The 22,349-nt window shown below is 44.4% G+C and overlaps 1 protein-coding gene across 1 annotated transcript in view; it reads left to right on the plus strand.

The window, feature by feature from the left end:
- Window positions 1-22,349, plus strand: part of diaph2 (diaphanous-related formin 2) — a 765,099-nt gene that overhangs the window by 425,648 nt on the left and 317,102 nt on the right. Inside the window, exon 21 of the mRNA XM_080745541.1 lies at window positions 10,118-10,212. Within this exon, the coding sequence (XP_080601667.1) occupies window positions 10,118-10,212 (95 nt within the window). The remainder of the gene's footprint in view (window positions 1-10,117; window positions 10,213-22,349) is intronic.

Here is a 22,349-nt window from a genome sequence, read left to right on the forward strand (position 1 = left end):
GGTGGGTTCCAGGGGGTCCCCAGCCTAAATGTGTTAATAGTACAGCATCACACTCATTTTAACCACTTGTACGGTTGGATATTCAAAAAAAGCAGATCTACAACCTCACAGTGCGTGATTTAGTACTACACTGCACTGCTATATATATATTTTTTTACATAAATCTTCTCTTCTGGGAGTCCCTGGCACAAATCCTTGGGGGGTCCGCCGCCAAATACATATCAATTTGGGGCTCGTTGACTTGAATATGTTTGAGAACCACTGTGTTGTAATTGGGACCGTCTGGTCGCAAGTTACTATGAAAAGCTCCACCGGCTGTCTGTCTGTCTGTCCGCCAGGTCACACTTTTGCCCTACTCTTATCTCCGGCACCGTTGCCCCTATCCATGCCAAACTTTGCACACACACTCCTTGGATGGCAACTCACAACCTCCATCACTCACAACCTCATTTCTCACATGGCCCTCTTTTAGCGCCACCATCAGGCCGATTTTTGCTAAACACATTTTTGGACACTGCTCCTACAGATTTTGGCCTAAAATCACGCAAAGCGGTGCACAGTATCTCTAAAGTCATGTCATCAACATGGATCTGTCCCATTTCCCACATTACCTCCTGATTGGCTACGATTGCCTTCTAAAGTTTGTTTATGCGACCTGACGGTCGCTTATCTCCCGATTAGGGAGTCTCACTGGTAATAATAGCAATAATACATCAAATTTATATAGCACTTTTCTTAGTACCCAAATGTCTACAATAAGACTACATAAACAACTTTATTAGGAGATAAAAAGTGTAAAGGCAAAAAAAAAGTAGTACAATGTGTAACTAAGACTAAAAGGCAGAAAGCGAGATTTGAGTTAGAGGGGGAAGGAACTTTTTTCAGAAGTCTGAAAAAAGGTGTGTGCGCATGCCGGGGGGAGGGGGGGGAGGCTAGTCCTTGCTCAGCAATCTTCTCAAGTCGGCGGATACAAGTTATCAATAAAAAGCTTGTACTTCAGCGTCACACCGACAGCTCAAGTCCCTCCGATCCCTCCCCTCATGAACCCCCCTCCATCCCATCTCCATAGAGTGTGCGTATGAATGCATTACTGGGACAGAGGGTGTCGTCTCCTGATCGATGCGCACGGCATGAGAAAGCATCCCCCCCTAGGGATGGGACGATATGGAAATATATTCATATCACGATTATTGTGACAAAAGAAATCACGATTTGTGATATTATTGCGATAATCAAAATCCATCATCCTTGGGCGGAACCTTTGCCAAAAAATAGCTGATCTACAAGCTCAGCGACGCGTTGTGAGTTTGTAGATCAGCTATTTTTTGGCAAAGACATTTGATAGAGAGTGGGGAAAAAAAGACGGTATATTAGTACGTATATTATAAGTACCTTTTACCAATTCTAGAGGGTTTTAAATGGTACCGGATATGCAGCTCAGCAAAAGGTGAATTGAACCCAGTGACGGCCGGAGGACGATGAAAATACGATAATATCGCTCATCGTCCCATCCCTACCCCCCCCCCCCCTCTTCTCTTTATTTTTATTTTGTCACCCACCTCTTTTTGAGACGCGACGTGTCTCAGCTTGGATATCCCTATCCCGAAATCCCCCCCTACCTCAGAGATGGAACAACACAGCTGATAACCCCTCATGAAATATGCATGTTAACTCATTCTGAGCCCCAGACATTAACGGATTATAAAGTCCAGAGTGCCTCACTCAGGGCCCGTTAACGGCCATACTCTTATTTTGAAGGCCAGAAGTCCACAGCGCAATCACTTCCGGTCTGACGTCATCGGGTCCTGCGCCGGAACCGATCCTTGTCCACGTGGAGTTGTGTAATGGCGGACCGGGAGCTTTTATAACTGTGTAACATAAGCGAGCATCTGCCTCCATCCTAGCTTCTAAAGTGTAGTTTTGAGATAATGGACATTAAAGATGAGATCCCCCGTCCACCTCAATGTTATGGATGGGACTATTTTGTGCTCGTGGAGCTGTGATGATGCGAAATCAGCGACGGATTTCGTCTCCGGACCTCCGGCCATTGTTCTCGGTAATGTATCCGCCGTTACAGTAATATATTACTTTTCGCGAGATATCTCGGGAATGGCACTACAGATACTCAAGTACATTTCGCGAGATATCTCGGGAATGGCACTAAATCGGTTAAAATGCTAAAATCACAGGTCACAAACCCTACCAACCACCACCCTTATTTTTTTTCTTGTTCTTCTCCTTCTCTTTCTTCTTCTTCGTCTTCTTCTTCTCCATCTTATTATTCTTTGTTCCCTGTTTTTTTCTTCTTTATACTTTATGCCTCCTCTGTTATGGTAAGAGTACAGGCCCGGGATATGCGATGGAATACATCAACCCGAGTCGAGATGAATATATGTATGGGCGTTGCGTTGCGAGGTAACTCTGTGTACGCCGGGTTGAGGAGTGCGGCGAGCGAGAGCAAAAGCAGAATGTCAAAATGTGCTGAGGGCATACCGGTGCGTCTCGGAAATATCAACGAGTTTAATTTCCTTCCTATGTGGCGGCGACGCCGTCGACAGGGAGTGCACGGAGCGCTTCATATCATTGCCTGATCCACGCAACACACATGACAGATGAATGAGTTCATCAGCGGAAATATGGGGGTCTGGTGTCAGGGACGGGCGGGCGCGTCGAACATAAGGATGACATTCCGTGTGTGCAGGGGCGTCACACCAAATTCTGGGCCCTGGGTACAAGGATTCACTGTGGGCCCCCCATGAATGTTAACTATTGAAAAATAGCAGATATACAAGCTCACAGCGTGGCACCGAGTGCCGCGCTGCGAGCTTGTAGATCTGCTATTTTTGGAAAAATCGTGAAAATGTGCGTCAGTGGTGCTCAAACATTTTCATGTGAAGGACCCCCAAGATGATATGTATTTGGCCACAGACCCCCATCTCAAAATATTTAGTTCCAGGGACCCCCCCCAGAAGCAAAATTTTAGTTACAAATGTTCACTTAAAAAATACATATATTCAAAGATTTGCGCACATTTTCAAAAATAGCAGATCTACAAGCTCGCAGCGCGGCACTCGGTGCCGCGCTGTGAGCTTGTATATCTGCTATTTTTCAATAGATAAAGTTATTAGGGCCCCTCCACCTTGGGCCCCGGTAACTCAGTCCCACTTTCCTACCCCTTGTGACGCCCCTGTGTGTGTTTGCGCGTGTGCCTCTACTTGCGAGCAAGCGAGCGAGCGAGCGCACGCTCGCAGGCCGTTGTGGCAAAACGTTGATTTGTGGCGCTGCCATCTTTGATTACAACCCTGGCAGATGGGGCGCCGAATTTGGCAGGAAGCGACGAACATGTGTAGAGGATCTCACCTTCAGAGCGCCAATGGCTGGGAGACATGTGCTGTGACACTACTCCCCCGAGTGGCCCTGACACACACAGCACCGCGTCATAGATCACATTCACCGCCTGCCCTTGAAGAGAGAGAGAGAGCGCCCCCCACCCCCACCACCCCCACCCCCACCAACCCCAGCCCCCCCCCCCCCCCCCCCCCCACACCCCCGCCGCACACCCCACGCCTCCTTTTTCAACCTCCGTGTGCGAGTGAGTCGAGATCGGGAGCCACAATAGGAATGTCACCAGAAGTAAGCTTCTGTAGTCATTGCATATAATTACGCGTTAAAGCATTACTAAGCTTGTCTGATGAAGCTTGCCGTTTTTCTCAAAGAGCTCGCGTCTCACACTGAAGGCTGTGGCGCGCGCAGCGCGCAGCGCGCGCACACACAGACACACAAATGTGAGAGTATACACACGCACGCACGCACACACGCACGCACGCACGCACGCACGCACGCACGCACGCACACACACACACACACACACACACACACACACACAATCTCGTTTTTGTGACATACGGAGGATATTACATAGACTTCCATTCATTTTTATGCAAGTCCTGTGGCCTAACCCTATAACCTATATCCCTAAACCTAACCCCTAACCCTAAACCTAATCCTAACCCTAAACCTAACCCCTAACACTAACCCTAAACTTTGTGACACACACACACACACACACACACACACACACACACACACACACACACACACACACACACACACACACACACACACACACACACACACACACACACATTCCCAGAATGAACATGAGCATGCAACCTCACCAGGCCAGATAGTGAACTTTGCTGCCGTGTACAGTTTTTCTTGGATTGTGTGGTGTAATGCACATACACACGGTGTAGCAGTGGGTTTCAAATGATGTTCCCAAGTCAAAATCTCAACGTACTCATATGTGCGCAATATAGCATTTATAACACGCGTTATCATTGTATATTCTTTTTCAGTGATGTAAAGTAACTAAGTACATTTACTTAAGTACTGTACTTAAGTACAATTTCGAGTTATTTATACTTTACTTGAATATTTCCAATTTACAATACTTTTACTTCTATTCCACTACATGTCGGATCGAAATATTGTACTTTTACTCCACTACATTTATTTGAAAACTTTAGTTACTAGTTACTTTGCAGATATAAGTGATTTTATTATAAAAACATACATTAATCCTCTTTAGCCCTATTTCATACCTAGGCTATTTGAAAATACAAGCTCACAATGCGTTGCGATGCGACGCGTTGTGAGCTTGTAGATTTGCTATTTTCAAACAATTTGTACTTTTACTTTTGGTACTTTAAGTACATTATGATGCCAATACTTTCATACTTTTACTCAAATACACAATACACACGTCAGGATCGGGACTCGAACCCGCGACGCTGCAAGGGCTGGATTACCAGCCTAGGTGCCTGGACCACTACCCTGTGGCCCAGGCCGTAACTGAGTATTTCTATATTCTAGTAATTATACTTTTACTCAAGTAAGACATGTTAGTACTTTTTCCACTATGACATTCTCTGGAAGCACTAGACTATAATACTACACGGGTAACCTGGCCCCCCTTCCTCACCTTGAACTATCAATCCTCCACGCCTGTCATTTTCCACAACTTAAGATAATGTGGGTTTGAAATTTCATGAAGGATGAAGGATGAGATGTTTTCTCAACATTATTTGGATACTAGTCAAGGCCCAGCTGAAATAATAGCTTTGAGGGGGCGGCTGGGCTGGCGTAAGCCCTCCCATCTGTACACAGTAAGTGGGAGAAAGAGGGATACTGGATAGGGAATAAAGGTTGCAAACAGGAATGAATTCAACCCTAAAACACAAAGTAAAAATGCACACATGCAATGGTAGTGAGGCTTGTGCTTTTCCAACGAAGCAAAGCAAGAAGGTCTAAACAATACCTAGCATTATGCACAATAAATATAAACCAGAGAGTGTACTACTACAAATGGTACCAAAATGACCCATAATGGTCCCTAGAGGGTATTATTTATCACTTCCATAACAGCCTTAAAAAAAGACCACCATCGTAGCCGTCTCTGAGAAAACAAAACCTCTCTGCCTGAACGACCAGCGGCCTGTTGCACTCCCAGTGAACCAGTGGGCTGGAAGCGCTTGGAGCAGCTAGTCAGAGTACAGTACATGTATACAGCAGAGGTCTTCAACGTTTTTTTCAGGCCAAGGAATTGAGCTGCAGATTAAACTTTTTCATAGATTTCATAGAGAGCCTCATAGACTTTTGGCTTCATGTTAATGTGTATTTTCAGACATTTATCCACCTGAACCCTCAATACATAGTAAACTTGACCGCTTTTTTTCATTCTACACTAAACCTTTTTTGCTGAAAATAGCTGATCTATTTTATCGATTTCAATAAAATGATCATGTCTTTTATACAGTAACAAAATAGCAAAAAAAAAAAAAAGCAGATACAAGCTCACAATATGTTACGGTATTTTTGATTTATGAAAACAAAATCGTTGCTGTTGGTCAAAAACCTCTTATCTCTATATTTTAACTTTTTGTAGTTTTTTCGTAAATTAACGCCCGACTACAGCGCCACACAAAAGTATCAAAAGTTTGTCTTGAGCTTGTCGATCTGCTACTTCTGAATTTGAATCCTGAAAAGTACGTAACAGTTTTGGACATATGAGGTTTCCACCCGCTAACGCAGTTAAATGGTAAATGGTGCATTTATATAGCGCTTTTATCCAAAGCGCTTTACATAGATTGTGCCTTACATTCACGCACACATTCATACACCGGTGGCGGAGGAAACCATGCAAGGCACCAACCTACTCACCGGGAGCAATTAGGGGTTCAGAGTCTTGCCCAAGGACTCTTCGACATTAACTCAGGGGGAGCCCGGATTCGAACTGGGAACCCTTTGGGAACCCTTCGTGCTCTAATAACGGTTTCTCTACCCCTGAGCTATGCCGCAGTTCCTTGGCTATACAGCTCCGCACCGTTCCCTCTCAGCTCATCACCAAGTTTCCGAGATCAAGGCCTCCGCACCGCCCTGTGCGACTGCATGGATCCTGGACTACCATATCAGACAGACCCCAGGTGGTGGGGATTGGCACCATCTCCACACTGACTCGCTGACACACGTACGCTCCCCCCCAGGGCCGGGTGCTTAAATCCCCCCCTGCACCGCCGTTTCATCCATGACTGTGTGGCCACACGCAGCTCAAAACTCCATGACTCCCCAAGTTTTGCTGACGCCGCCGCGGTCGTCAGCCCTGATCGCTGACAATGACGGGACGGCCTACAGAGAGCTCTGACATTGTGTTGCCACCAGGACAGCAAGACCCCATCTCGACGTCAACCAAACAAACGAGAAGATTGTCTGCCCCGGGGAGCGGCACGCGCCCCCCCCGTGCACAGTAACGGGACGGGACTGCCAGTGGAGACCTCGGTGTGTGTGCTCACCACTGGGCCACATCAGGTGGGAGACATTGCCAAGGCAGTGAGACAATGTCTCCTCTGCAGTCATAGACCTGAACGAGGAAAAAAAGATTACGTTTTCTCAATTTTCTTAACCCAATTAGCGCGGCACTGCGAGCTTGTAGATCTGCTATTTTTTAAAAGTCGTGAAAATTAGAATTTTGACCTGATTCTATAAGTGTCTTTTGAATCCTTCTAAGGTTTTTTGAAAAACCCTATGTTTCTATGTGAGCAATCTGGCCAGCCATCGTCAAAGAAAAGGTCCTTTTCACCTGAACTGGAGCTCAGTTAGTCTGTTCTTGAGAGACTATTATGTCAGTGGTTCTCAAACATTTTCATGTGAAGGACCCCCAAAATGATATATATTTGGCCACAGACCCCCATCTCAAAATATCTAGTTCCAGGGACCCCCCCAGAAGCAAAATCTGAGTTACAAACGTTCACTTTGAAAATACATATATTCAAAGATTTTCACCCATTTTCACGACTTTTTCAAAAATAGCAGATATACAAGCTCACGTGAGCTTGTATATCTGCAATTTTTCACTAGCTAAAGCATTCAATAATTCTAGGCCTAAATTTAAAATGGATCAAGGTTTACAGTATGTGTGCACTTGCCCTTCCATCCATTCCACCAAAGCATTTCTCCTTTACGGAAAGTGCCCAGAGTCAGGAAATCTCATGAATAGTATATAAATGCATTGGCAGCTTGGTAAAACTGTGAATTTCAATGTATAATTGATTGCATCTGTCATGATCCAAAAAAGAAAAAAGGAAAGAAAGAAGCTTCTCCCCAACAAAGTCTTAAGACGTGTAAGGCGTGCTAATTGCTGAAAAGACGAGCTGAAATATAATGCCTCATTAAAATGTAACAGTATATTTGTGAGTAGTAAACAAGTAAACACACACACACACACACACACACACACACACACACACACACACACACACACACACACACACACACACACACACACACACACACACACACACACACACACACACTTTTTTATTATAATTCTTTTCTCTTTTAAAAATATATAGTTTATAAAGCTTTGCTAGATAGGAAGTCATAAGAATGAGTAGTCAATGAATTTGATAATGGTCTATACCAGGGGTTCTCAAACCTTTTTAGGCTGTGACACCCAAAATGAACACATTTAAGATCGGCTATTTTCACAATGTTCGCCTCTTGCTTACTTCTCTTGCTCGCCTCTTGACAGTTTGGCCAGTCCTGTAGAATATTCGACTATTCGAATACTTTGAGGTAGAATAATTTGAATACTAAAAATCACTTCGTGAATGCCCTAACCCACACACACTCTCTCTCACTCTCTCACTCACTCACTCACTCACTCACTCACTCACTCACTCACTCACTCACTCACTCACTCACTCACTCACTCACGGACTGCCAGCCAGCATCAGTGAAAGATCAACAGCAAACATTGCAATATATAAACCTCTTACAGTATTATGCCTTTTCATCCAAAGCATTCATCTGATGTTTAGACACAATACTGTTGCTTTATACAGTGATGATCTATGCCTTCCTGTTGTACATATTCCAATAATCGAAGTAAAATAATAGAACCAAGGACTACTTGCCACCATAGCAGGCAATAATAATTGTGCTAGAAAGATGTCACAAGGATACAAAAAGGTGTTTCATTCACACGCAGAACCACAGGTTTTTTTCTCCTGCCAAATGATTCCTCACACGTTCCCAACCTTCTGTTCATGGGCCTCTCTGAAGGCCACGGTGGCAGCCTAACCTACCCCCGCTGTAATGAAGGTGTAGTCTTAATTAACCACTTTAGGCCTGAACACATTATGACGCAATATTTTATGCTTTAAATATAAGAAAATAGCAGATATACAAGCTCACAGCGCGGCACCGAGTGCCGCGCTGCGAGCTTGTAGATCTGCTATTTTTGAAAAATCGTGAAAGATCCTATAAGTGTCTTTTGAATCCTTCTAAGATTTTTGGAAAAAAACTATGTTTCTATGTCAGCAATCTGGCCAGCCATCGTCAAAGAAAAGGTCCTTTTCACTTCAACTGGAGATCAGTTAGTCTGTTCTTGAGAGACTACTATGTCAGTGGTGCTCAAACCTTTTCATGTGAAGGACCCCCAAAATGATATTTATTTGGCCACGGACCCCCATTTCAAAATATCTAGTTCCAGGGACCACCCAGAAGCAAAATTTGAGTTACAAACGTTCGCCGCGTTCCAAGCTTGTAGATTGGCTATTTTCGCCGAATGTTAACCTATTATGACATGCATGTTCACCTATGACATGCTCAGAATACGGCCGCTAGGGTTCAAGCGTAAAGGGAAGTGAAAAAAGAAATGGTTTGTTCCATATCGGAATGTCGTCGACATACATCACTGAAGAAGGTCTTACAAGCAAAGCTTTTTTTCACCTTTCACTTTGAGCACAGAGCACTTTATGAGCATGATAAAATAAAATAAAAACTATATTCTTAGTGTCTGTTTAAGGAGTCTCCCATAAAGTTTTTTGTAGAGTGCAAGTCTTTTTTTTTTCAGTTTTCCTTTTATCTTTTTGAGACCACCGCACCTGCAGTCAGCCCTGAACAAAGGACAAAGAAGGGCAGGGCATTGCACAACGTTTTACCTACTAAACAGAGGCAGGGTGCTGCTAGTGTTCACTGCTGGAAACTCTCTGCTACACTAACTGGAACAGATCCTCAAGATTGTCTATCTTAGTAATATCATTGGTAACACCTTTGAACGAAAGTCAAAAAGTCAAAATGCCAAAAGTAAAATAAAGAAAATACAAATAAAATCATCCTTAATCTTGGACTCAAATCTTGTTTTATTTGATGGTCTTGCTGCCCTGGCATTTGGCCTTTGTGCCCTCAAAAAATGGGCAACACCAAAGGCCAAGTGGTTTTGCCCCCCAAAAATGACGAAATTCCAGGCCTGCGCGGCACCATTAGACCCGTCGTGTTTCTTCAGAAATGGTATTACTTTTGCCACCTTTCATTGTTACCAGTAAATCTTGATGTGTTCTCTCCCCAATTCCTGTCAGGATGACACAAGCAATCCTATTGGGGGGCAGAAAGTGTATTACTTTTTCCAAGTGACAAGTTAGCTCTGTGGTCATTTTGTCTGAGGGAGCGATGAGTGCTGAAATGTCTCTTTGAACCCTGCAGTCTAATAATAAAAAAAAAAAATAATAATAAGGGGGTGAAATGACTCTCTCTCTTCCCTTTTCCATCACAACAGCAATTTTCCTGGGCTCGTTCCGGCTGCCTTATGAAGAGATTCGGGACATTGTGCTGCAGGTGGACGAGGAACGACTGAGCGAATCTCTCATTCAGGTGAGAATGATGTTTGTGTTGGCTGTTATTTTTTTATTTTATTTTTCTGATCGCCTTTCAATCTTTATTGAAGACTCCGTTTTTTTCACCATGGACTTTGGCACATCGATTATTTAAATTGTATAACTTTTTAATGCTATTTTCTAGCCCTTTTCATTTACCGGTATATGTTTGTAATATATTATTTTGTCGTTGTCGGGTGGAATGTCCAAAACCGTTCGTTTGTATCATTTAAAGGTATATTCAGTGATTGTATTTCATTTAAATAAAAATATAATTGGTACATTTTCCATTCATTCTCCTCACTAGAATGGGTGCTGACCATATAAGGACTTCCACCATGGCCCGTGTTACGAGCATAGCTAGATTCAGTTTTCAGAGGTGGCAGCCAGTCCTCGACCAATCAGAGTAGAGTATGGCCGTAGTTATGTTATGATGTTTAGTTATGATGGTCAAAATAAAAGTTTTGAGAACCACAGTCGCTCTGAATTAAGAACGTCTGAAAAATGCCTAGATTGTAAACTACTGAACTCATAAATTGCCACAGTCTCGTAGTAAATCAGTATCATACATATCCTGAAGCTCGAGACGTAGGCCTACCGATATTCAGTGATTGGGTCTAATGATCAAAACGAGAACATTATAATGGTGTAAAAAATATATAAAAAACTAAACATTTCCACACTGTAAGGCCAGTAAGGGACAAGATGACCCCCGGCCACTTTCATTATCACTGAATACACCTTTAATTTTTTTTTATAAATAGTGATAACAGCCGATCTACAAGCACGCCTCGCACCGCAACGCGTTGTGTGCTTGTAGATCTACTGTTTTCACTACCTTTGTGCGACAGCCTTGAATGATGAAGCAGGGCTTTACCTTAGTAGGGCAGGAGAGAGGGGTCTACCAGCACCCCAATGACAGTTTTTCGAAACCTGTTTTTTTTGGACCGTTATGATGTCTAGTTATGATTTCTGCTTGTTGCCATCGCCAACTAATGTCCCATGGGGTTCATTTTTAACCTTTTCTCACAACTATTCCCAATCTGAACCATACAATGGTCATAACAGAAAATGCCATAACGCTTGATGTAAACAACCTACAGGGACAAATGAACACACTTTTCTATATGATTTTGACCCAGGGAATTCATTAAAGTGGTTATTTTTTACATTTAAGCACATCTTGACCCTATTTCAGGACAGAAACGGCGAAGAATAACCCAAAAATGTTCAAAACACGTCTATACTTCTCTTTGTACAGATGAATTAAGGTGTATTCTTTTGATACCACAGGTTTTTTAGGACCCTTATGATGTCTAGTTATGATTTCTGCTTGTTGCCGTGGTCAACTAATGTCCCATGGGGTTCATTTTTAACCTTTTCTCACATATCCCCAATTAGTGTGGGGATTTAGGGGAGCAAATGCTAATTTCGTGCAATTTTGACTTAAAGCGCGAAATTTTGCACAGATGTAGCCCAGGGCTTGCTCTAATGATTTAGCTAGGGCGCCCGAGTCTGCGACCTTCGGGGTTGCCACAGCGGTCAAATCAAGTTGGGCTTCCATTGACTTTCTATACAGGAGGAAAATACCCAGAAAAAGATTTTTTTTCTGGGTATTTAAGGAGGATCTGAGGGGTCTAACTAGGGGTTTGTCATGATGCTGAATCCATTGCAGGCATTTGTTTTGCACAAAAAACATTCTGTGGGCTAGAAATGGCCTCAGAAAACAATACACGTATGGGTGAGTATTCATGTTAGTCGGAGGTCTTAGGGTTTTTTTTTCTTGTGCTAATCAGTCTAAAAGTTCAAAATTTTGCACAGATGTAGCTCAGGGCATGTTCTAATGATTTAGCTAGGGCGCCCGAGTCTGCGACCTTCGGGGTCGCCACAGCACCCACACAACTCTGAAAAGTGATGACTCATCACTTTTCATCACTAAAGTCGATGGGAGCCCAACTTGATTTGGCCGCTGTGGCAACCCCGAATGTCGCAGACTCGGGCGCCCTAGTTAAATCATTAGAGCATGCCCTGAGCTACATCTGTGCAAAATCTTGAACTTTTAGACTGATTAGCACGAGAAAAAAAAACCCTAAGGCCTCTGACTAACATGAATACTCACCCATACGTGTATTGTTTTCTAAGGCCATTTCTAGCCCACTGAATGTTTTTTGTGCAAAACAAATGCCTGCAATGGATTCAGCATCATGACAAACCTCTAGTTAGACCCCTCAGATCCTCCTTAAATACCCAGAAAAAAAATCTTTTTCTGGGTATTTTCCTCCTGTATAGAAAGTCAATGGAAGCCCAACTTGATTTGACCGCTGTGGCAACCCCGAAGGTCGCAGACTCGGGCGCCCTAGCTAAATCATTAGAGCAAGCCCTGGGCTACATCTGTGCAAAATTTCACGCTTTAAGTCAAAATTGCACGAAATTAGCATTTGCTCCCCTAAATCCCCACACTAATTGGGGATATGTGAGAAAAGGTTAAAAATGAACCCCATGGGACATTAGTTGACCACGGCAACAAGCAGAAATCATAACTAGACATCATAAGGGTCCTAAAAAACCTGTGGTATCAAAAGAATACACCTTAATTCATCTGTACAAAGAGAAGTATAGACGTGTTTTGAACATTTTTGGGTTATTCTTCGCCGTTTCTGTCCTGAAATAGGGTCAAGATGTGCTTAAATGTAAAAAATAACCACTTTAATGAATTTCCTGGGTCAAAATCATATAGAAAAGTGTGTTCATTTGTCCCTGTAGGTTGTTTACATCAAGCGTTATGGCATTTTCTGTTATGACCATTGTATGGTTCAGATTGGGAATAGTTGTGAGAAAAGGTTAAAAATGAACCCCATGGGACATTAGTTGGCGACGGCAACAAGCAGAAATCATAACTAGACATCATAACGGTCCAAAAAAAACAGGTTTCGAAAAACTGTCATTGGGGTGCTGGTAGACCCCTCTCTCCTGCCCTACTATTGTGAATAGGCGTACACATTTGAAACTTGGATATACGAGGTTTCTGCCCGACAGTGACGATTTGTTATGCCTCTTTTTGTCTCCTTAAGAATATTCACAACCCCACAGTTTATCTAAACACGGCGCTGCACTTGTGTGCACTTGCTGCATTCGAGCGCGGCAGGTGCGCACGTGTCGTGTGTGAGCCCAAATATATCCACTCTTTGCGCGTGCTTTTGTTTCGCGCGTGTTGTTCTTTTTTTTATGTCGGGCCTCTTACTTTCCTTGTGCAGGCATGTGTGCAGAATACATTTCGCTGCACCATTCATTTGTTTTCTGTGTCTGGTGGGTAGCCTGGTGACCCCATTCGAAGCTTTGCATTGAGTCCTTTGGCACAAGTCGGTGTCACCTCATTCTCAGTGGGGACCACAAGAGACCACCCATTCATCCTCTCATAATGGATGGTGTGGGGACAGGGCTTGGCAAAGTCTCCCCGGCTCCACCCTCCTTTCCTCCAGCCTTTTGTCTTAAACTATGATTGATGATCTTCCCCGAGGCTCCCTGTTTAGTCATTGTTTTCGGGGTTTTTTTCCTCCGTGTTGGAGAAGTAGCAGTAATTGCAAAACGGGGGGAGGCCAGTCGTTTGAGGTGAAGACGCATCGCTTTGGCAGCGTTTGAGCCCCCCGATCCGCGCTGACATTGCCCGCCCTATCCTTTTTTTTATCTGACGTCTTCCCGCAGTCCTGTTGTCTTTTGTCTCTCGGGTTTCATTTGTGAAGTATAGGAGGCGTGGGCCTCGACGGCAGTGACGACGAGTGAATGAAAGCAGACTGGATTTCAATATCGTCTTGGCAGCCTCTCCTCATATTGTCTGTGGGTGTGGGTGCGTGTTTGTGTGTGTGTGTGTGTGTGTGTGTGTGTGTGTGTGTGTGTGTGTGTGTGTGTGTGTGTGTGTGTGTGTGTGTGTGTGTGTGTGTGTGTGTGTGTGTGTGTGTGCGTGTGTGTGTGTGTGCGCGTCCGTGTGCACGTGCGCATGCATACGTGCGTTCCTGTGCTGAAGGAATTCTCTAATTCAGTGTTTATCAAACTTGTAAAATTCAAGGTCTCCCCTTAACTCTGACAGTGTACAAATGGAACCAAATTTGGTTCCATTTGTACACTGTCAGAGTTACAGACCTGCATCGGTCCATTTAGAACCCCCTAAAGGAACCCACAGAGTCCCTGGAATCCACTTTGAGAAACACGGCTCTAATTCAACCGCTATAGGAGACATTGTGCAGGTGCGTTGCGCCCCAAGCGTTGTGATTCAGGAAGTCTATCCTATTTTACAAAAGAAGAACGCACTGAAGATAAGGCCCTTGGAGTGATTTGTACTGTTGTCCCCCTTTTTTCTCTTATCAAAAAAACACATGCACAGAAGCCAGTCTACTTTCCCTCTAACTCTCTAGATGTCAGACAGTGGTACAGGCTGGCGAGGCAATATATATTTAGAGGGTTCCTAGGCAAGCGGCCCTGCAGGACTTTTATTTTGAGCTCTGATAACCTTTAACCCATTTAGACCCATTTATTGGATGCTTTAACTATTAAAAAAATAGCAGATATACAAGCTCACAGCGCGGCACCGAGTGCCGCGCTGCGAGCTTGTAAGATCTGCTATTTTTGAAAAAGTCGTAGAAATGTGTGCAAATCTTTGAATATATGTATTTTCAAAGCGAACGTTTGTAACTCAAATTTTGCTTCTGGGTGGTCCCTGGAACTAGATATTTTGAGATGGGGGTCCGTGGCCAAATACATATCATTTTGGGGGTCCTTCACATGAAAATGTTTGGGAACCACTGACATAGTGGTCTCTCAAGAACAGACTAACTGAGCTCCAGTTAAAGTGAAAAGGACCTTTTCTTTGACGATGGCTGGCCAGATTGCTGACATAGAAACATAGGTTTTTCCAAAAAACCTTAGAAGGATTCAAAAGACACTTATAGAATCGGGTCAAAATTCAAATTATCACGATTTTTCAAAAACAGCAGATCTACAAGCTCGCAGCGCGGCACTCGGTGCCGCGCTGTGAGCTTGTATATCTGCTATTTTTCAACAGTTAAAGCACAAAATAATAAAACACAATACTGTGTACCCGTTCTGAACGGGTTAATTGGCTGGCAATCTGGCAGAGTACAGGGTACACTGAGAGGCGTGCTGGACCCCCCTCTGCTCTGTGTGGAGGAGGGAAGAAAAGTGAACGCGTTGCCCTTTTCCCCACCTTCAAACCGTATACCTCAGGAGAAGTGAGATACTTTATCTGCCAATAGCACTTCCCCATCATCCCCAAACCCCCTTCTCTTCCTTTTCTTGTTGCAAACAGCACCAGGCAAAGTGGACAGAGTAGAGTACAGGTGCAGCAGGCTGGTGCGAGCATGCAGTGCAGTACCCCACGCTCAAACAACAACCATATCAGGGTGCCCTTGACCAAACCGTTCCCGTGGACCATCTCCATGTCCAAAGACTCTCCATCACCCAGGAATGGCTCAAATAGAACACAATGTAGTAACGCTCTGTCTGGGGGGAAAGGGCTACCGATGGAAGATATTTTTAATTGTTTTTGTATTAAAGGAGTAGTTCACCCCCAAATTGACATGTTTTCTATTGATTACTCATGCCATGGAGACAAGCAAGCCAACAAAATTATAATATTATTGTAAATTCCGCCCCATATTGATTCCGGGTGGGGACCCAAATGCATTTGGGTCCCCATCCGGAATCAATGGGGATATAATTCATTGTAATCAAATTATTGTCTTTGGAATGTGACAAAAAACTAAAATATATTACTGAACTCAAGTCTCCATGTTGTGAGTAATCAATAGAAAAAAAGTAATTTGGGGGGTGAACTACTCCTTTAAGTAGCCTTCAATACACGAAAAGAACATGTAACTTCAATTATACAGTGAACACGTAAATCTAAAATACACATGGCACGACATGTTGTGAGCTTGTAGATCTGATCTACAGTAACAACATGCCCAAAAGGGGGACGTCAGACTGAAAGTGGTTCCAAATCGTGACACGTCATCTGCATTGTTGTGGATACCGATGTCGGCAAATTATGGCCGATGTATGACCCAGGCTCTAATTGTAAACAAAAGGCCCCACTGTGTAAAGCAGCAGGTAAGTTGTGGTAGTCTTCTAGGAGTACAGTTGAAACAATGCTACTGGCCCCGGCACGGGGGCAGAGGGACACCCACTGGGTGACCCAGCCCCGAGTGCACCCTCCATCTGCACAATGCTCGTCTCCACTCATGCCCATTAATCAAATCACACCACCCACTTGCAAGCCACACGCCAATCACCATTCATCCACACGGGCAATTGCACACAAACACAGACTGCGCGGGAACTGCGTCGTGTCTGCCAGGGCAATAAAAAAAGTAATGCGGACACCCTTCTGTTATTGTTATGACGAGTGGGTGATTGCCATGATGATAATGAGTGCACTTAGACTGCATGGGAAAATGGAGGTTGGAAGTGAGTGAGCAGCGAGAGCGCTGCGTGCGATAGGTGTAGACTAGAGTCGTGGGTCCATGTGTGTCACACCACATTCTGGGCCCTGGGTACAATGTATATATATCATATATATATATATATATATATATATATATATGATATCAATCATATATTTTTTTATCCTCTGAAAATACTGGCCTAAAAGGATTTTGGCTCCCAGCTGTAATCTCCTAAGTGGAATTGTATATTGTATATCCCACACTAAACTCCTAACATTTAGTAGCCACATTGGCTCAGGAGGTTGAGTGGCCTTGATGGCATCGTAATGACTGATTTTACACTTGGTTGTGTACAATAGCAGATCTACAAGCTCACAGCTTGTAGATCTGCCATTTTCAGCACGCAACACCTGAGAGCAACCAAACTCCACAAGTCCCTCCCTAACGTTTTAGTCTAGTCTTTATTTTGTTGACGAAATTGTCAATATATTTAGTCATCACAGCTTAGTTTCTATTTTGTTTTTGGGTACAATGATTCACTGTGGCCCCCCCCCATGAATGGGAACGCATTATTAAGTATGCATTATTTGTGCTTTAACCATTGAAAAATAGCAGATATACAAGCTCACAGCGTGGCACCGAGTGCCGTACGCTGCAAGCTTGTAGATCTGCTATTTTTGAAAGATCGTGAAAATTTGTGCAGGTCTTTGAATATTTTTGACACAATTCTATAAATGTCTTCTAAATCCTTCTGAGGTTTAAAAAAAAAAGAAAGAAAAAAAGAAAAAAAATATGTTTCTATGTCAGTGGTGCTCAAACCTTTTCATGTGAAGGACCCTCAAAATGATATGTATTTGGCCACAGACCCCCATCTCAAAATATTTTGTTCCAGGGACCCCCAGAAGCGAAATTTTAGTTTGGTTTTTCGCTACATATGTTCAAAAATCGCAGCGCGGCACTCGGTGCAGCGCTGTGAACTTGTATATCTGCTATTTTTCAATAGCTAAAGTATAAAATAATGAAGGCCCCTCCACCTTGGGCCCTAGTAACTCAGTCCCACTTTCCCCCACAGTGTGACGCCCCTGCGCGGGTCTCCCAAGATATTGCCTGTCGTTTCCTTTCCCGCTCCCCCCGCTCCTCGCACCCCGTGCTCTCCAGCTATAGAGGAGGTCCAGGGGTCATAGTGAGAAGAGCATCGCTCCGTAGCTCAAGGAGACGTTGACAGTCAGAGGGTGTGGAGGAGTGGAGGCGCGCTGGCATTGACCTCCCAGCCACCTCCACACCACCATCATTGTGGAAGATTATAGGGAAAGCGGTTGTTGCTTATTACTGTATAGGCCAGGCTGCAAGGACTGACCTGAATGTTACACAGCTATGGAAAGTACGGTATGTTCGTTGGGTTCAGGGACGTGCTGGGCCCCTGATTCAGCCCGGGAAAAAGAGTTGAAGAGGCCCTCATTGCGCTATAGAGAGATCTCTCTCTCTATAGCGCTGCTGCTACTCAAAGATTTGCCATTTCAGATCATGACAAGTGACAAGCCAGTGGGCCAATTACATGAGTTATATTTTGTCGTTGTCGGGTGGAAACCTTGTATGTCCAAAACCGTTTGTTTTGAATTTATCATTTAAAAAATGATTTAAACTAGTGAAAACAGCCGATCTACAAGCACACAACGCCTCGCAATGTGTGCTTGTATATCTGCTGTTTTCACTACTTTTGTGCGACGGCCTTCTATGATTAAGCAGGGCTTTGCTTTGCGAAAAAATATACAAATTTGAAACTTGGAGATACGAGGTTTCTGCCCGACAGTGACGATTTACTTTGTTGGCCGCCCAGCCCCCAAAATGGAATGGAATTTTATTTTTTTCCTAATGGTCGGCCTGGACCGGCCATGAATGAACCGGCCGTTCGGGAGTTGTCCCGTTTTTCCCAATGGCCAGCACGTCCCTGGTTGGGTTGGTGCTCTCTCTCTTTCTGATACCAGTTTATTATGTTGGTTGGTTGATTGATTGATTGATTGATTGATTGAATACTTTATTAGCAGTTTGCAAAAAAGGACAGGAAAGTACAGTTCAATACCAGGTCTGCTAAGAGGATTTAAACCCAAGTAAGCCTATGGCTTGTTTCCATTGGGGTCCTTTGTACTCAGTTCATTGAAAGGAAGGAATTGCATCTCAATTATCACATTAACACAAAAAGAGATTCTGCTTCTGAAAAGTAAAATAAAACATATCTATCAATATGATTTTTCATCGTACTGTAGGTTTAGACTTATTGTGGTCAGTTTGCATGAAATAATATCAATAATTTCACTTGACCTGATTTGACTCTGTCATCATCACTGAATATAGAATGAGAGCCTGGCAGCTGTACAACTGTCCATGTTTTACTATCATTTTATTGTTTGCTGTCCTTGGTGAAGACATCAATTGAGGTTAGCATTTCACAGTTTGGCAACAGTAAAAAGCCTATTTATGCAATAAACTGTGCCAAACTAAATTGGCGTGACATTTTGTCAAATTGCATGCATGGCTCAATTTAGAGGGAGCAAGTACTCTCTAAATACATTCTAATGGTGTGGAAAGCATCGCTAGCCATTATTGGTTTCTCACTGTGTTATGTTTACTATATACTTTGGCCCGATCCATGCCAAAATTTCCACACAAACTCCTTGCCTGCCAAACTACAACCTCCAAGGACCCCCGGAGTTCCAGGGACCCCCAGCCCCCAGGTGTAAAAAAAATACCGAATGTGCAAAAATGACCAAATGACCACCCCCACGGGGCTGCTCACAGGGAATTCCCGGGGACCACCCACTCCTGGTGCTCCAGAACGGATGCAAAAGTGGTGGCGCCCCCAGTGGAGGACCCCCTCCACTGCAGCTCACATAAAATGCCCTAACTTGGCCTAGGAGCGTCCGGGAGAGCCGGGGCCGGTACCTATTCGTCCGCCAAGGCAACGCGGAGACCCCACCCCTCATTTCTCACATGGCCCTCTTCTAGCGAGACCTACGGTCGCTTATCTCCCGATTAGGGAGTCTTACTGGTGTTTACTATATACAATCATTTCTTTCCCACCCTACACCAAATCTATTTGGCGTAGACGGAATCGCACAATGTGTCGCACCGTAGATGTGTTCTCAAGAGACGTAGACCAGGGGTCTTCAACAGGGGGTCCGGTACCCCTAGGGGGTCCTCAAAGTTACTACAGGGGGTCCTTCAAATCTTTGTGTGATAGAAACCTTTTTTCTCCTTTTTTTTTATATTAACAACTTGAACCATAGCGTCCATATTCAGAGAACTTTAGACGAAAATAGCAGATCTACAAGAGCTTGTAGATCGAGCTTTGTTGTAGAGGGGAAAAAGAGCTGACTAAGTAGCAGAGTGAAAGGTCATGTGTATTAGGTATTGACGGTTCAAGTGGTTAAATATCTGAAAAGGCAAATTGAAATGAATCCAAAATACGCTGATGATTGTGCTGATAAAAGATGAAACTATATGGAATCTATGAACAGGTTGTGGGGGTCCCTGCTTCATCTCTCTCTCTCTCTCTCAGCTAAGGGGTCCTTGGCCTGAAAACGACCCCTGACGTAGACGTATGGTTCATGTGGCTAATTTCACATGAATATGCAAAGCTCTCATGGAGGAACACGTGAGAGCCAGAGATCTGATGTAAGCAATTAAGACAGCCTACAGCAGACTGCAGAAGGAACAGGTTGATTGAAAATGGTGGATCCCGCTCCAACAGCCTTTCCTCTATACTGTATGCCACGCTTTTTCCGTGTGTGTACTTACAGTGAGGCTTAACACTCAAATACCTGGAACGTGCCCGAGTCGCGTTAGATTTGAACCACTTTAACCATTATTTTATGCTTTAACTATTCAAAAATAGCACATCTGCAAGCGCACAGCGCGGCACCGAGTGCCGCGCTGTGCGCTTGTAGATCTGCTATTTTTGATAAATCGTGATAATGTGTGCGAGTCTTTGAATATCTTTGACCCGATCTTTGACCCGTCTTCTAAATCCTTCCTCTAAATCAGCTGTTCTCAAACTTTTTCATGTCAAGGAAGGACCCCCAAAATTACAGGTATTTGGCCGCGGACCCCCATCTCAAAATATGTTGTTCCAGGGACCACCCAGAAGCAAATATTTGAGTTACAAACGTTCGCTTTCAAATAGATATATTCAAAGACTTGCAAGTAAAATCTCGATTTTTCAAAAAAATTGCAGATCTACAAGCTCGCAGCGCGGCACTCGGTGCCGCGCTGTGAGCTTGTATATCTGCTATTTTTCAACAGTTAAAGCATTCAATAATTCTAGGCCTAAACAGGTTAAAAAAAAGAACGGCGGGAAGGGCGGAGCAAAGGGAGGAATGAATTAGGGAAGGAAGAGCGAGGACTCTTAATGTATATGAAACACTGCTCCATCTTACCACCATCCCACTCCGTCGTCACGTCTAATGTAATGATTTGTCAGCGGAATGTGGCAGCGCGCTGGCCTTGACGCTGCCCTACAATGTGTCACCGCACCAGAGCGGATAGATTGGAGTTGATTGGCTCTCCTTATTCTGCATTAGGGCCCATCAGCGCCTCCCGAGATGATGTACACATCCCCGAACGGCAGCAGACAGGGCCCCGGCTCTCGCCATCCATCCAGCATCTCCGTACCGTTCCCCCCCCCCCACACACACGCTCGCACATTTGTTTTCACATCCATGCACGCCGTTGTGCGCACACAGACAGACGTGCGCACAGACAGACAGCGTCAATTATCCCCTCTCTCCCCCTCTCTCCATCTCTCTCTCTCTCGCTGTCTCTCTCTCTCTGCACAGCTATGTCATTTGTCATCCGACCGAGATCTGCGCGAGAATCTACCATTATGCATCGGGTTCATATTGTGGGCGCTCGCTCGCACGCACGCACGAACTGAGTGTGTGTGTGTGTGTGTTTGTGTGTGTGTGTGCGTGCACATCTCAGCCAGCTGCAATATTAATCTTTTGGCAGGCTTAGACATGGTCACCAGAGGTCATTTTTTAAGATACAAGGTCAAACTGATCATATGCAGGCGTACATCAGAGCCACCCCCCGGGCCAACAATACCCTTCATAACAACGAGATGAAAAGGCGGACAATGAAAGACAATAATGACCGTTGGCTCAGTGGAAGAAAAAAAGACGCTAGGCCTCCGAAAGCCTAGCAAAGGTTCTGCTTTAGACGGGCTGACAGACCTGACAAAGCCCTTCGTGGCTTATTGTTGGCCCGGCACAGCGGCGGCGGCGCCGTGACAGTCCTGTCGGTCATGCGTTGCGTGGAAAGCGGGACAGGCACGTGCGCTCGGGGGCTTCAGGGGTCCCGTGTCATTGTGTTTGTGCCCAAGGCCCCCCCCCCCAGCCCCCCCTAGCGCCTTTTGAGCAGCACCCTCACTGCTAGACACATGGGGATCAGCAGGTTCAACCCCCACCCCCCCCCACCACCCCAATTACAAGAACACAAACCTGGGCCACTCTGAGCCCCACTGCCTTCTGCCTTTATTCACTACACGTACAATTCATCCACACTTAGGCCTACCAAAAGAAAAAAATAAGTTGTGCACACTGACTGGCCAGTGTTGTTTTTGACAGCAAATTTTGATTTTGTTTTAGTCATAGTCTTTTGAATAAAATGTCATTTAGTCAAC

The sequence above is a fragment of the Nannobrachium achirus genome, assembly GCF_963921795.1.
Source record: "Nannobrachium achirus genome assembly, chromosome: 17".
NCBI lineage: Eukaryota > Metazoa > Chordata > Actinopteri > Myctophiformes > Myctophidae > Nannobrachium > Nannobrachium achirus.